At 37.7% G+C, this 15,368-nt stretch overlaps 1 protein-coding gene across 2 annotated transcripts in view; it reads left to right on the forward strand.

Annotated features, from left to right (window-relative positions):
- Positions 1 to 11,052, forward strand: part of CD109 (CD109 molecule) — a 74,846-nt gene extending 63,794 nt beyond the window's left edge. For both annotated transcript variants that reach the window (XM_071548618.1, XM_071548619.1), the window contains 3 exons: positions 2,672 to 2,828; positions 3,217 to 3,319; positions 5,742 to 11,052. In XM_071548618.1, coding sequence (XP_071404719.1) covers positions 2,672 to 2,828; positions 3,217 to 3,319; positions 5,742 to 5,932 — 451 coding nt within the window. In that variant the 3' untranslated portion in view covers positions 5,933 to 11,052. The remainder of the gene's footprint in view (positions 1 to 2,671; positions 2,829 to 3,216; positions 3,320 to 5,741) is intronic.
- Positions 11,053 to 15,368: the final 4,316 nt, after the last annotated feature.

The following is a 15,368-nucleotide window of genomic DNA, read 5'->3' on the forward strand; positions in this document are numbered from 1 at the left end:
GGTTACCACAAGGGAGCTGTGACTGGAAATTGAGCCTCTAGGTGACACCATCATACAAATAATAGCTGTAGGGAATATGATTTCAGTACAGAGAATTGATTTAATTTGGGAAATAGCCAGCCAGCATGAAGCCAGAGCTCTGTTGTTATCTGTTTCTGATACCCAGTTCAATGGCACAGATGGTGGGCAGAGATACTAAAATACATGAGAGCTCTTGAAGTAGAATGGGCTTGTTCTCTTTTAAAATTTTCTGTGAAATGTCAGCAGCATTCTAAAGTCTAGCACAAACTCCTGACATGTAAAGGTTTTATATCCTGGGTCTGGATTAAGTTTTTGGAGCAACCTGACTTTCTAAGACCTTTGGTTCAAAAATACAGTCAAGAACTGCTCCATTTCTCTGACAAGGTGCTAGGGTGATGATGCTATAATTGCGAAGTGTTGGAAGGATAGGGGGCAATGTAGTGACACTAAAAAAATTGCATCAAGAGACTATTTGGAACATTGAGATCCATCAACTCTTATCATGGAAAGTGGACTGGTATAACTCCTAGTAAGAATGTTTCTATTCCTTAGGCTAAGACTTCATTTCTGGTTGCTTAGCTTGATAGACTAGTCATAATGTTTTTCTTTTTTTCCCTCTAAATTGTACCTAGTATATGTCTTATCTGTATTCCTGAATTAAAGTTGGCCTCCTTATGATCTTTAGAACATGATGTTCCTTTCTAAGAGAGAAACCAACGGAGATGATTACAGAAAGACTGCTGAATTCTCATCCAGTGGGTATGCATAGTCTAGCTGTGGCTGTACATAGTTAGGTACTGGAGGCTGCAACTTCAGAGTTTTCACTAATCTGCAGATTAGTTCTATCAAACCTGCTTGATAGTGGTTGGCTGTGATTGTGTCCACAGGGTATCATTTATGACTCTGGAGCAGATAATGTCTCATTCAAATTGAAGTTCTCGCTGTCTGGAAAACCAATATCTGGGGCTGCCAGTTTCTTCACAGTCTTACTGCTTGCATACCTTTTCCAGACATGGTAAACTGATCACTGCTGGTTCTACTTACTCTACTTTCTGCCTGCACTAGCTTGGTGGTGTTTTCTCCTCTTTGCACCATCTGTTAAAGGGTCTCACCCTGATCTCATATTGCTGAAGAGCTGAAACACAAAGTTCACCTCAAAACATAGTTTTCTTCAGGTACAAGCTTCAAGTCGTTGTTTCTCTTATTGGTCATTCTTGCATGGTCATTTCCCCCCCCCCCTCCCTTTTTAAGAGACCATGGAGTTGAAGAGATGATACCATGACCCATGTCCAAGGGTGCCTCTCTTTTTTGTTAGGAGAGCCAGATCCTCATAGCTTCTAGGGATATATTTAAGTCACTCCTTCACACTACCAACCTGTTTTGGTTGCCTGTTTGTATTTTAGTAGCACTCCAGGCTAGCTAGACTGCTTGGGTATTTTACCCTCCTCTTATTGGTAATTATGCAGAAATAATTACATCCAGTTGCAATTCAGTTATTTGTTTTCAATAGCAGCTATTTTGGCACAGCACATCATCCAACAGATGGTTTCATTTGTTTCTAATCTTAGGAGCCAAGTGAAGTCAGCAGTTGTGGTGTGTTTCTTTCAAAATTGTATCTGCATTGAATCAGCCATGCTGCCAGGCTTAACAGCATTACGTTGAAAGCATCTCTTTTCCCCCATCCCCCTGTTTGTTGGGTTTTTTTTTAACTCTCCAGCTCTACAAAACTGCCATCAGGCTTTCAAAATGAGGATTGGAGGCACTTCTATTCTAGTGTAACAATAATCATTTACCCTCTGTGCTAAGGTGGGGGAAAGTCTTCTGCCAAGTACTTTATTTAAAGCAGTACCATCTTTTGCAGCTCATTTAGTTATCACTTGTTAGCAGGGAGGACCATAAATATATTTTGCTACATCTGTTGTGCACCGTAGTATATAAAGCTTGCTTAATAGAGCAAACCTTTTTAGTCCAACGTGATTTTCACATTGGAATAAGATGTAATAATAAGCATTATTTAGGAAAAAAAGAACTCAACTTGCTAAATCATTTTAAAATCTGGATTAATAACATAGCTATGCACTTTAAAACTGAAACTTTGAGAAATAATTTGATAATGACTTTGTTAATGGAACCATCAGTCACTATGAAGGAAATCTGAAACCGTTTGGGAGACATTTTTGTTGTATGGTTTCATCTTGTCCTCCAAAATGAATAAAGGCAAAACAATGCATTCATAAGAGGAAATATGTATATTTCAGTACAAGAATTCCTACAGCTTTTCTTAGTTGCTTCTTTTGAAACATGTTTAATTGCAATATTTCCTGCATATTTTTATTATAAACTTGCACTTCTACACGTCCAACGAAAGTTCCTGCCAGTGTCTCACATATAAATGATGTACTGTAGTTTTCTTTGTGCTAAACCTGCTTTTGCATACATGGTTGAAATTAACAGGCAAAATAATTGAGACATCAATTATTAGCTTTTTTATCATTAGAAATTCTCTTACCAGCATTTTGTTCCATTTGTTTCCAAAGTATTGTTAAGCATTATTACTTCCACAGTTGAGATCTAAAGATCAAGCATTTTCTTTGAAGAGTGGGCTACTGTATTTCTGCTAAAAGTTTCTTTGTCTCTGTGTTTTGAAAAGGTACTTTGGTTCAGGCACAGCTTCCCGTAGTGGTATGGTCCTCATGGAGGTTGGCTTACTCAGTGGTTTCTCTGTGTCACCAGATTTTATTCCATTAGACAACACTGTTAAGAAGATGGAAAAAGACAATGGAAAAGTCAACCTATACTTAGACTCTGTAAGTTGAAAATAACAAAGAAATGTGTTTGTAGTGATGTTAATCTTGCCTCAGACGTTGTTTGGCTTAAATTTGGAAAGACATTACAATTGTATTCTTTGGGGAAATCGACATCTGCTATTCACATTGAGTTAATAGTTCCACTGTTTTTAGTGAGACTGATGGGATAGGTACAATTCATTTGTATTTTTAAGGGGTTTCTAAATTAAGCCTCTTAAAAATAATGTGTAAGAAGCTAGACATTTTAAGAAGTCTGTAATTTGATCAAGATGACTGCAAATAAGATAAGCGTCTTTAGAAATGGACTACTACTGAGCTGAAAGTCCTTACCTCTTCCATGAAACCACATCACCAGGCTTCTCAGGATATGTCTCTTTTGTTTTTCTAGCTAAATGCAACACAGGTTTGTGTGGATATTCCGGCTGCAAGAGACTTCAAAGTGTCAAATATTCAAGATGCTTCAGTGACTGTATTGGATTACTATGAACCTAGTAAGTGTCAGACTTTTCGAATGGGACTTTTAGTGATTCAGAGATCTAAAAGAAAGTTTATTTCCATGGAAATAGAACAAATTTTAGTGCAGAGAAAGCTGCATTAAACTGAAGTTGACTTTTTTTGTTGTTATATATTGCAGGCTTTTTGGACATTGACCTACTCAATTGCCTAACAAAGGGTGGTGTTTTCCCATATGGGTTGGTTCCTCAACTAGTGTGAATTGTCATAACAGTTGTCAGCTGATATAAATTGGCTTCAATGTGGCCCAGTGTGTTCCCAAAATTACCAGAAAGAAGCAGGAACTTCACAGGGTACACTTATGCAGTTAAAAGATTATCTCTCAAGTAGCTTTACCATCTGCTTCATGTTCAAAGTGAGAGTCTCTCAACTGGCCAATGTGCCAGTGTTTAGATTACTGTAGCTGTCTAAAAGACATGTACATCAGAAGAACAGTGTCAAAACTTTTTTCGTTGTTGGTTGGTTGGTTTGTGGCTGTTTGGGGTTTTTTTGGTGGGGTTTTTTGTTTATTTGCTTTTTTGTGGGTTTTTTTGTGTAGAGTGTGTGTTTTAGAGAAAGGCAACAATGTACAAAATTCTTGGGAAAAATGAAAAGCAAGGAAGATTACAAACTGCTGCAAAAGATACTAGATTTTCACTACAGCCAAATGGAACATTATTAAGGATTTAGACCTTGTTTGAGATAAGGCATAAAAATGTATAGGCAATTTTTTTTCATGCTAGTTTGTTTTAATACAGTACAAAAGACAACCAAATATACTATGATGTGTGCTACTTCAGGTGAAGATCACGTTTATTCTATGTGGGTTGAAAGGCTTGTTCAGTTACAGAATTTTAAAGTCAAAAGGGAAATTAGCAGATGAAACTGCACAGTCCATTAATGCAGAGCATATTTTAAGGCCTAGTGTGGCTTAAAAAAATTACTTCAAGTTTTGTTTTCAGACAAACACATAACACTTAGAATCTATGGCCAAAGTGAATTTCCACATACTTCAGTTCCTAAGAGAAGAGCTCAGAACCAAATCTTTTAGAAAAATGCTATTAGGTTGGCTGATGTATATGTGTATTACAAATGCACATGTGAAGTATTTTTATTGTGTTTCAATAAATGTCCATAAATTCTCAATTAATGAATGAATAGTAATTTAAATATATTAATTAATATCTCTAAGGACTAAAATTTCTATGATGTAATCAGTGCTGAAACAGTAAGCTTTGACTTCAAGAAAATGATTTATTTAAAATATTATTTTACAAGGCACCATTCCTATTAATATATAGCATAGACGTATTAATAGTCAACATATATACCTATTTTGTGATTCTGAGTTCTCTTGAGAGAATTCATTCCTGTATATTGTAGGAATGTGCTTTTACTTTAATGTATTATTTTCCATTACTGATGTAGTTGATGATCCAAGCTGCAGGGTTGTATTTTAATTGATGGTGACAGTCACATTCATGTCATATTCAGAGTTAGGAGATGTCTAAGGAGCTCTCATGCTCTGGCATTTCTCAAGAAATACGATGTCTGTGTGGCTGATAGTACAACTGGCATAGATATAAGAGCTGGCTTGAATGCCAGTGCAGCAGTATTTATTCTCTTATCTGACTGTTTAGAACTAGTTTGGTGTCACTGTTTGGTAAGAATTTTGGCCCTTACATAAAGTTGTATATTTTATTTTATGTTTTAATATCTCAAGACTTGAAAAGAAACCGAATATCATTTCAGTTTAAAAATGCTACTAATTAAAAAATAAATTGTAAGGTCCTCTGGTGGAATGAAAACCTTCAAAAAATCCCCAAACCCACTATGGGAAAGAAACTTTGCACAAGTTTGTTCTGTGAGGAATTGCCATGCATTGTTATTTTTGAAATGAATATGATTTTTCAGGCTTCTGACCTTTTTCGCTCTGTAGCAACCCCTCAGGGCACAGGAGAGTAAAATACAGGAGCAGGAGCTAGGTCAGGTAAGCAGTCCCAGATTCAAGAAGCTGAAGCTTCCAAACATGATAGAAAGAGAAACCATCAGTTACGAGAGACCCAGCTCTTGAATAATACAGCCAATTATCTGCCAGGAAAGCATCCAAATTCCTTTGTTGTATAGGTGAGGGCAAAATTCCTTTCAAAATGTTTGACTGAGGTGTGTGAACAGATTGAGTCTAACAGTTGAGATTGAGTCTATGGAAGTGTACCTTTCACCAAGGATTTCCCTGAATATATTGAGATGTTCTGGGTGAAAAAAAGCATTAATGTCTATGATTTAGTATCAATTCTGGGATGTATTTTGCAGTGTATAATGAGTGCATCAGAGTTTACTGTGTCCTTTAAAAACAATTCCTGTATTGGTCAGTTCCCAGAAGTTCATTAACTAATAATGTTAACTAAACTTTCTGAACAGGGAGAAGAGCGGTGAGAAGCTACAACTCCAAAGTAATGCAAAGTATAACTTCTTGTGACTTCTGTGAAAGGGACTGCAGTCTTTGCAGCCGAGATGGTTCTCCAGCCTTGCTTCAGCACTCTTCGTTGGCCTTCTTGTTTTGTGTGCTGTTCGTCCTTCATGTAAACTTGCTGTGCAGTTGGGTGTTGTAAAAGGAAACAGATTGTATTTCACATCTAAGGTTTCTCTAAATTATCCAAAGAAAATTTTATGTTCAGATCCCAGCCTGTCTTTAGTGATTACCATGACCAAACTCCTGCTGTGTTCAGGGAGAACTGGGCTGGCCCATATGGTAAACTTCTGGCTGTGCCAGAAGGCTTCTTTAAAAGTCTGCTGGAAAAACTTTCTGAGCATTAGTTTCATACTGAAGCTATTTTCTGAAGAAGCACAGAGTTACTGATAAAGCAGTATGAGAAAAAAATAAACTTAGCTCCATATTCCCACTTTATTTTTACGCCAGCTTTCAACTGTGCTTGTTTTTTATGGGTGTATGTTAGTTTATCATGCTCTTCTGAAACACTGTCTGCTTCTTCATTGGAGTGTTAAAAACCAGAGCAATGGGAGCTTGGTACCAGAGCTCACTTTGCTTTGTTTTGAAGATCGGACACCTAACATTAATAGTGAATTTCACTGCATGCTCTCATAGGGAATAATATATAAAAAAAAAAAAGGCAGCCAGGCTTCAGAGCAGATCTAAGAGCCAAAAAGAGCCAAAACTGCTGAATGCTCCAAAAAGTTGTTAGTCTTTTTTTTTTTAATCTTTACAGAGAACGTAGGCAGATTTTTTGCCAATTCATAAGTTAATCATGCTTGAAAATGAGGCCTCAGGATGTTCTTGTGCATTTTACTCTGAAAGGCTTTTACTGTAAATGCAACAAAGGTAGTCTGTGTTCCAGACTTCATTGTTCCAGGGTTATTCAGAAGCAAACCTAATTGTCTTTCCATGTGAGAATGCTGGTGTTAGCTGGCATATATTTATGACCAGCTGGAGGAAGGTTGCTTTAAACCTGTTCTGCTTTTTGGAAGTCTTCTAGTAATGTCACTCTGGGGCATCATTTATGTCTTGCATTTGCAGTGTCATCAACAATTTAAGGGGTATAACCCCAAACAGCTGTTTACAGCTCTCAGTGCCATGTGAGCTGGTGGCCCTGGATGCCATCTGTGCACCCTGCTGTTGGTTGGTGGGAGAGGCCTTTAGGAAGCACGGACTGCACATGTATTCAGACCAGTAAAACAATACACATGCTTGCTTAACTTTAAGCACATCCTTGTATGCCTAAGTGCTTCGCTTAAGTGGGATGGAGGAGAAGGATGGTGAAAAGCAGCAAGCACTTCTATACCCAAACCTGCTCTTCACATGTGGGGAGAATTAAAGATCTCTATGAATGTAGAAACGTGTGAGCTTGGGAGCTTGTTGCTGCTGACTGAGTGTATGAACATCTTCCCTCTGGCAGCCAATTTGTCCTTCTTGAACGCTGCCAGTGATATTTATTGCTTTTACTTCTTTTTAGTAAGAAAGCCAAGCTTCTAACACTGATAGTTACTATGTATGTATGGCCACACTTCCCGAAGGAAGATTTGGGAAGGGCTCTCCCCACATGGGTGTGCCCTTCCAGCCTGCACAGTGGATTTTTTTAGGTGAGGCACCGCGTGCGCAGAACTGGCCCCATGGTTTAAGTCCTAAGGTCCATCTGCCATGGCCGAGCAAGCTTGGACAGTGACAGTGAAGTCCTCAGGACTGTCACAGCACCTGGTACTAATCGGGGCTGACCCTGCTGAGCATCTGAGATCTGACAGGATCAGATGGCAGGGAGGCATTTAACTGCCCGGTACAGTCTCCACTGAGACTCGAACTCATGACCTTGTGATCCAGAGTCTGGAGTGCTCACGATTACACCACAGGACTGCCCTACTATTGATAGTTACTAAATTGAAGTTAATAGCTGTCATGCCAGCTGTCAGAGGTAGAAATGATAAAGCTATTGATTTCCTTTCTTTCATACCTTTTTGAGACTGAATGTGTATTTGTGCACATGTAATAATATGGCAGTTACTTGCCTTGAGCAATTTTTAATTTTTATTCAAAGTCTGCTACTGCTTAAAATGTATGTTTTTGTATTTATGCTCATCTATACTGTTGTTTTCAAAGGAAATTTTGCATGGTAATATGGGAAGAAGCCTGAACTTCCTGAACTGGGGTTGCCTTCTAATACTGATGTATAGATTTTTAACTGCAGAACTAGTATAGGTGGGATTATTTGTTTTACTTCAGCTATATTTAGAATTTACAATGTTTTTCACAAATCTAGGTATCTGTTCTGTTTCTCTGCCAGATCCAAGGCCTAGTTCTTTGGAGTCAGTTCACTCTTTTCACTTGTCCTTGGTGCACTTTGGATCTATCCCCTTGAATAATTAAGTAATGCCCTAACAGTGCCTGTGCTTCTCTGACCCACATTAAGTAATGCTCTATTTATTGAAACTTGATGCACTGCTGGGTCAGTAGGATGTAGGGTCTGACCCCCTGTAAGGCATGCCCTTGGTTACATGGGTCCAGAGCTAAGAGAAACCAAGATACAAACTGAAACACATCTCTGCATCTCAAATCCTTCACTCATTTCATAGTTGGAATTGTGCCAAGTGTAAGATTTGGAAAACATTCACTCTCTACACTGGGATGTGTTTTGCTGTTTGGGTTTGTTTCTTCGTGACCTATAAAAGCTCGTCTTCTCTTATCTTTGGGGTTAGCAGCCTTGACATGTCATTTGCTTCCTTTTAATACAATTTCAAGAACCCAAAGCTCACATAGTTTTAGGTTTTGCTCTATGTAGAGCTTCTAAAAGAAACACTGGTACCTGATGGGTGTTAGGATAAAGTCTTTTTTCCTGAACATGATGTACCAGAGCTAAATTACTCCTTTGCAGTAGATAGTAGGAATAAATTAGTTCTATTATGCATGCAGTCCCATCTTCCTGACTATACTCCAAGAAAAAATGAATTTAAGCTGCTTAGCCGGGTCTTGGGCAGTGCAGCTTTTTACTAGTATTCCCTTACATTTGTTTTTGAGAAAAACAACATATGTTTTTAAATGACTTTTGGCTGCCTTGCACACCGTATTAAGAAGCATCAGGCATAATGCACCATGTCGGGGAAATTTATAGAGTCAGTGAACAAACATCCTCTTTTATGTTTTTTTATACAGCAGGCATATCTTTACAGGCATACAAATCTGCCTCTGTACCAAGCTATTTTAGTGGAACAGTGTACATTGTATGACTTTAAACAAATGTTTGCATTAGGTGGCCTTTAACATTCCTTCATCAGTGCCTTCAGTCACTTTGCAGTTTTGGCCGGTCCTTTGAAGGGGTTGCAGAGGATAAAAGCTCTATTGTGTGTTGAAAGTGAGTGGAACAGTGGAAAGGGAATATTCTGTGAAATAGTGAAAATTATATGAAAAGTCACTAGGTTTTTTTGTTTGTTTGTTTTGCTTATCATTTTGTGTGAACCTTTACACAAATGCTCAGTATATGTGTGTGTGTATATATATATACATATATATATATACATATATGTATATATTTATATGTTATCCCCACTGTAACATCAGTTTTGATGTTAGAGGGGTCTAGTCCCACTGAAGTTCATAGGAAATGTTATAGCAAAAAAAATCTTTTGGAACTCTTTAGCAACAAGATCTATCAGGAACTTTAAGGAATGGTACTAAAAACAGTCAGGAAAAGGTATCTTGTAATGGAGTCTTCATGTTGCGTTGCCTGAATGTTTCTATGTGGTTGCCGTTTCTTTGAAATCTGAGTGTTGTCCAGTGCTTCCCTTTTCAACCACATGGTGTCAGTGGACATGGTCTGTCCAGGGCCATTAATACACTGTTGAATCAGTAAGAAATAGTAATTTACTTATGACAGAGTCATAATGCATTTTAAAGGTCCCCCCTCAAAAAAATTCTACCTTTGCTGTCATCCATAATCTTAGTTGAGGTTTTCTCTACAGGTTTCAATGTGGGTGTCATCTAGAAATCTAAAATAAATGCTTTTTTTCAGAACAGGGAATGAGTGCTGCATAATAGGTTTAGAGAACCTCAGCGTCTGCATGCTGGGACTTCCTGATGGCTTATTTGGTTCCCAGCATGGTGCTGCCGTAGAATTGTTTAGGTTGGAAAAGACCTTTACGATCATCGAGTCCAACTGTTAACGCATCACTGCCAACTGCACCACTGAACCATGTCTCCAAGCACCACATCTACACATCTTCTAAATACCTCCAGGGATGGTGACACCACAGCTTTCCTGGGCAGCCTGTTCCAATGCTAGACAGTCCTTTTGGTGAAGAAATTTTTCCTAATATCCAAAATAAACCTCCCCCGACACAACGTGTATCAAACACAAGAAATGTAGGTATGGGGCATCGACAACCTGCCTGGGCAACCTGCTCCAGTGTCTCACCACTCACACAGTAAAAAATTTCTTCCTAGTATTTAACATGAATTTCCCCTCTTTCAAATTGTACCCATTACTCCATGTAAGTTCCTAATGAAGAGTCCCTCTTTGGCTTCCCCATGGGCCCCTGTTAGATACTGGAAGGCTGCTATGAGGTCTCCATGCAACCTTTTCCAGGCTGAACAGCTCCAACTTTCTTAGCCTGTCTTTGTAGGGGAGGTACTTCAGTCACCAACTTTGTGATCCTCCTCTGGTCTTGTTCCAGCAGTTCCATGTCCTTCTTATGTTACGTGCCTCTCTTTTGCCTTGAAAGTCAGTATTGAAAGTCAAGCCCAAAATGCAAAAGTTGGTTTTATTCAGTTTTCAAAATATTACCCTAGCAATATTTGTCCAAATGTGTTGTTCAGGTTGGTGTGAATGTTGATGATACTTGGTGTAAGCTGGTTCCTGTAGAAAGCAAATCATAGACATAGCCATTATTGGCTGCAGTGTGCTACAGTATGCAGCATGTGTGCAATTGAACACAAGACCTCCACAAAGTGCCCAAACCAACAACATTGTGTTTTTTAAAATACACAGGTTTTTAGGAAAGAATATATTAGAAAGCAACTAGTGCCTAATGGCATAATTTTTCTATCTCAAACACAGAGTATTCAGTTTTAATTCTAATGAACAATACCATAAATCTTTATGCAGTGAACCATCTCTTTGTGATTTGAAGATTTTGAAATTATATGTTCCTGCTAGTAATGTATGTATAAAATATAACAGCAGTTATGTCTCCTTCATATTAAAATATTTCACTTCTGTGTCGTTTCGTATTCAGTTTATTGTATTTTTGTGGGCCTTATGGAAATACAATTGCACTAATGCTATTCTAGGCAGTAAAGGCTGACTGTGCTGTATTAAATCAATCCAGTGATTATTTTTCCTTTGGATGCTTGTTGATGAGCATCAATTTCTTATGGTCTACTAGAACTCGTGTTAAGATTTATCTTTAAATTCAAAATAATATGTTTTATTTCTGTATTTCTTCTTGCTTACCCAAAAGCTTCATCAGCCTTGCTTAGATCTTACGATGTTATTTTATTAACTAGTTTGTTTTCAGTTTATTTTTTGTGTTGTTAGGTTGTGTGGGATACTAAATACAAAGAAGAAAATATAAAAATAGTAGCAGAAAGGGAGTGTATAAGCAGGTGTAATATACCATAGATTAACAATCCTCCTAGCGCATCTCTTCTTTTTTCATATCAGGCCTTAAGCAATTTGAACTAAAATTTTTGGCTGCCTTGGAACATGGTCAGATACCTACTTTGGTGTAGATTAGGATCATCATATGCATTTCCAGTTTTGATCACATTAGAAAGGGTAGAAAAAGAATGCTTTTATGAGCTGTTTTGAGCAAACAAAGGGGAATTAACATGCTAGCTATGCAAATCACTTCTGTCTTATCAAATAACAAATGCTAAGGAACTAGACTGTTTTAAAGCATTTTGGAAAATTCTCATCTGTTTATTTTTCTTCAAATAGAGTTTGCAATAGCTATTTTAAAATTCTATTAAAGATGAGTTTTAATAAAACGTGTCTAATGTTTGCTTGTTTAACAATACAACTACTTGTACTAGATCACAATTTCGGTACACTGTTGTCCACTGCCCATCCTCAGCACTTCTCACGGTCTGCCTTGCCTATGTTTTAAAGCTCACAATTTAATAATATAAATGAAATAAAACTAAAACTAAAGGAAAGTGTTACAACAGTGGTTTCCATGGTCAGGCTGCAAACAGTGAAGCTGCAAGTCATTGTTTGGGACTTTTATGACTAGGAGTAACTAGGGTCACCTCATTTTGAAAGTGTATTGTTTTGCTTAGCATGAAATTATCACAAGGTTTGCTCATACCTGTAACAGAGGTAGTTTGTTTAAGCAGTCTTATGTGATGAACTCACTTCAGGTAGGTCCCCTTGTGGTCACAGAAAACCTCAGGAACTGTACTGTTCTGTGAACAGGAGCAAATTTTTCAGATGCAGAGCTTACTGCTAAGAGAGAAAAGTTCAAGTATCAAGATTAAGACAGTTCAATAGGGGAAGGGCAAAGTAAGAGGAGGAAAAAAGCAGGGAGTGTAAAGGCATCACTGACCATATCCCACTGATGCCCAGCCAGTCTCTGAGTGACAGCTGCTTTGGAAAGTAGCTCCAGTTTTATTACTGAGCAAGATGTGATATGATATGGCACATCAGTTTGAATCAACTTTCCCAGCTGTGTCCCCTCCAAACCTCTTGCTCAGCCCCAACCTATTTGCTAGGAGGACAGCCTGAGGACTGAAGAAGACCTGGATGGAGCTAAAACATCGGCATGTTGTTTACAGTGTTTTGATCTGAAATCTGAAACGCAACACCATATGGGTTTCTGTGAAGGAAATTAGCTCAAGCACAGTCAAATCAGTAGACTCCAAACCCTCAGCAGGTCTCCTTTGCTGTGATTTCTCATGGAATGGTGTGCACAAGCATTGACAAGCCTTGTGTTCCTGTGGATCTGAGATGTATTGTGGTGACCAACATCTTCCAGTTTCTTAGGTCTTCTGAATGGATGTATCTGTTCTGTCTTCTCTTCTAGTAAGATTGCAAGTCTTTTGCCATCTAGCTAAAACGTGATGTTTCCTGTGTTGGTACAAGTTGATTGCAATAAGATCTCTTGCTGTATATTCCAGTAATATCTGTTTATAGGGAAGTGCAAAAGTAAAAATTTGGAAATATCTTGGTAGAATTAAAAACTTTGTACAAGTTGTAAAAATGGAGAAATCACTGAAGTAAAACTACTGTTTTAGTTAGCTGTGAAAAAAATACAATTCTATCATTTGTGATGCTCTCTTAGAGTTGTCCCCACAATCCCCAGACCTTGAGAAAAGGCATCTATTTCCATATGGCAGCAGATGATAAAAGATACAGAATCTTTTAGTCTTGTTTCTTACTTTATTCTTCCTGAATGTGTAGGTGGTGTAAGAGTACAGGTTCATGGGTTTATTTTTTTTTTGCCATTATAAGAAGATAATAAAGCAATAAAAATACTCTGCTTCATCTGATTGCCATATGTTTTAGTTGTATGTTCTTACTCTTAATATATAACTTATGCTGATGATCCTGTAATAGAAAAGCACTTTCCAGAGTGGAAGATGGTTTAATGTTTTGTTCTGTTCTTTAAAAATATTTTCCCTTTTCCTCAAGATGTTTGTCATTTGTTCTTTCTCCCTTTCTTCCTCCTTTCCCCTGTTATCAGCACATTAGGGACTGAGGAGTGGTAATCTTTAACAGCAACAAGAATCACAGAATATGCTGAGTTGGAAGGGACCCACAAGGATCATTGAGTCCAGCTCCTGGCCCTGCTCAGGACCATCCCCAAGAGTCACACCATATGCCTGAGAGTATCACCCAAATGCTTCTTGAACTCTCAGATTCGGTGCTGTTTGTTCCATTTGTTATTGTGTTTTATTTTCTTCATTTACCTTCATTTTTAAGCATTTATGAAAGCATACCACTGATTCCTTCCAAGATGACTGCAAGGACCACTTTGTAGTTTTACCTTACAATATACTTTGTTTAGTTTTATGCACTATTGTCGGCCACAATCTCCCAGATGATAAATGAAGAGACTAATAACCCTAGAAGTGTATCTTCTAGGCCAACACTTTTATTACGGCTGACAATACAATAAAACTGATTCACTGTTCATGAAAGTATGTATGAAAAGGGAAACCTACCATGTTTATTACATTGCCATTCAGTAGATTTTATTACTAGAAGAAATTCATATACAGTTCAATTTTCAGACGATTTGACATTTGTAGGGTGGTACATAAAAGGAAGTTAATTTTGCAGTGTGATGAAAGGTACTTAGTACTGAGATCTCCACAAACAGTCAATTAGATGTAAATTTTAATTTCAGTTCTGTCTGAAAAGGTTTAACTTTAAAATATTTTACTATTTAAAATATTAATATAAAGATATAAATGTAACATGGAACAACATATGCGATCAACTTTCCCTGTCAATCAAATATTTATTTGTTTTCTGCTTTCAATATTGAGAATAGTCCTAAATAAAGAAAGTTTGAAACATGAGATATTTTGATGATGGACCAGTTCCTAGAAAAGTGGTTTTGGAGCAAGCTAACTAGATAAAATGTAGAAGCAACCAGAGCTGGAGTAAGTGTAAATATTAGTCCCAACACACCATCCCTTCATACAAGTATCAGGCAGATGCATGTCTAAGTGGTGCACAAGTGGTGACTCCTTTTTTCCCTGATCCATGGACACCTTAACAATACCTGTGACCCCATGCAGAGGAAGTGTATGTTGGTAGTGCCCACTTTCAGATCTCAGTATCTTGTTCCCTGTGCTGTGGTAGCACACATCTGCCTGGCCTTGCAGGGTCTTCATATCTTGAAACCAGCCAAAACCTTAGGCTCAGATACTTAGGCAAGTGATATGTCTTAATATGCCTGAAGCAAAGAATGAGAAATGATATCCTTAATAAAGAGGAGTAAGATTGTATTAAAAAAGAGCCTCTTGATCTGATTCACAACAGCTGCCTCCCAGGGACACTGTAAAGATTTCCCTGGGGATTCTTCTGACAATGATGGAACAGCAGATATGAGCTAAGGGATATTTCAGGTAAGAGGAAAGACATTTTGTTATTTTTTTTTAGAGATGAATGCTTATTAAAATGCTGGATTCAAGGGGCAGGGATAGCATCATAAGCACATGTAGAATTAATGTACTAAGAAAGCTCTGTGGTTTCATATGCAGAAAAAAGATAGCAGCAAGCTCCAGCTCAGTGGACAGCTAATTAAGCCAGAGATCTTTGTACATTGTATTCTAAGTTCAGTGCAAGAGCAGGTGTATCAGTGTATCAGCAGGTGCTGTATGATTTTTTCTTTATAGTTTGCAGTTTGATTTCAGAAATGAACTATGCATCATCATCACCATAGTGACTATTTAACAATGACTTTGCAGGATGTTAGATGGGAGGCAATATGATAAGTATAAATTGTTTGAGTGCATGATCATCTTCCTTGGTCAGTTGTTCACATGCAGCTTAGGTCTGCTGTTTTTCTGTTCCTGATTTTAACTGAATCTTTGTT

Source organism: Pithys albifrons, chromosome 2 (assembly GCF_047495875.1).
Source record: "Pithys albifrons albifrons isolate INPA30051 chromosome 2, PitAlb_v1, whole genome shotgun sequence".
In the NCBI taxonomy this organism is placed as follows: Eukaryota; Metazoa; Chordata; class Aves; order Passeriformes; family Thamnophilidae; genus Pithys; species Pithys albifrons.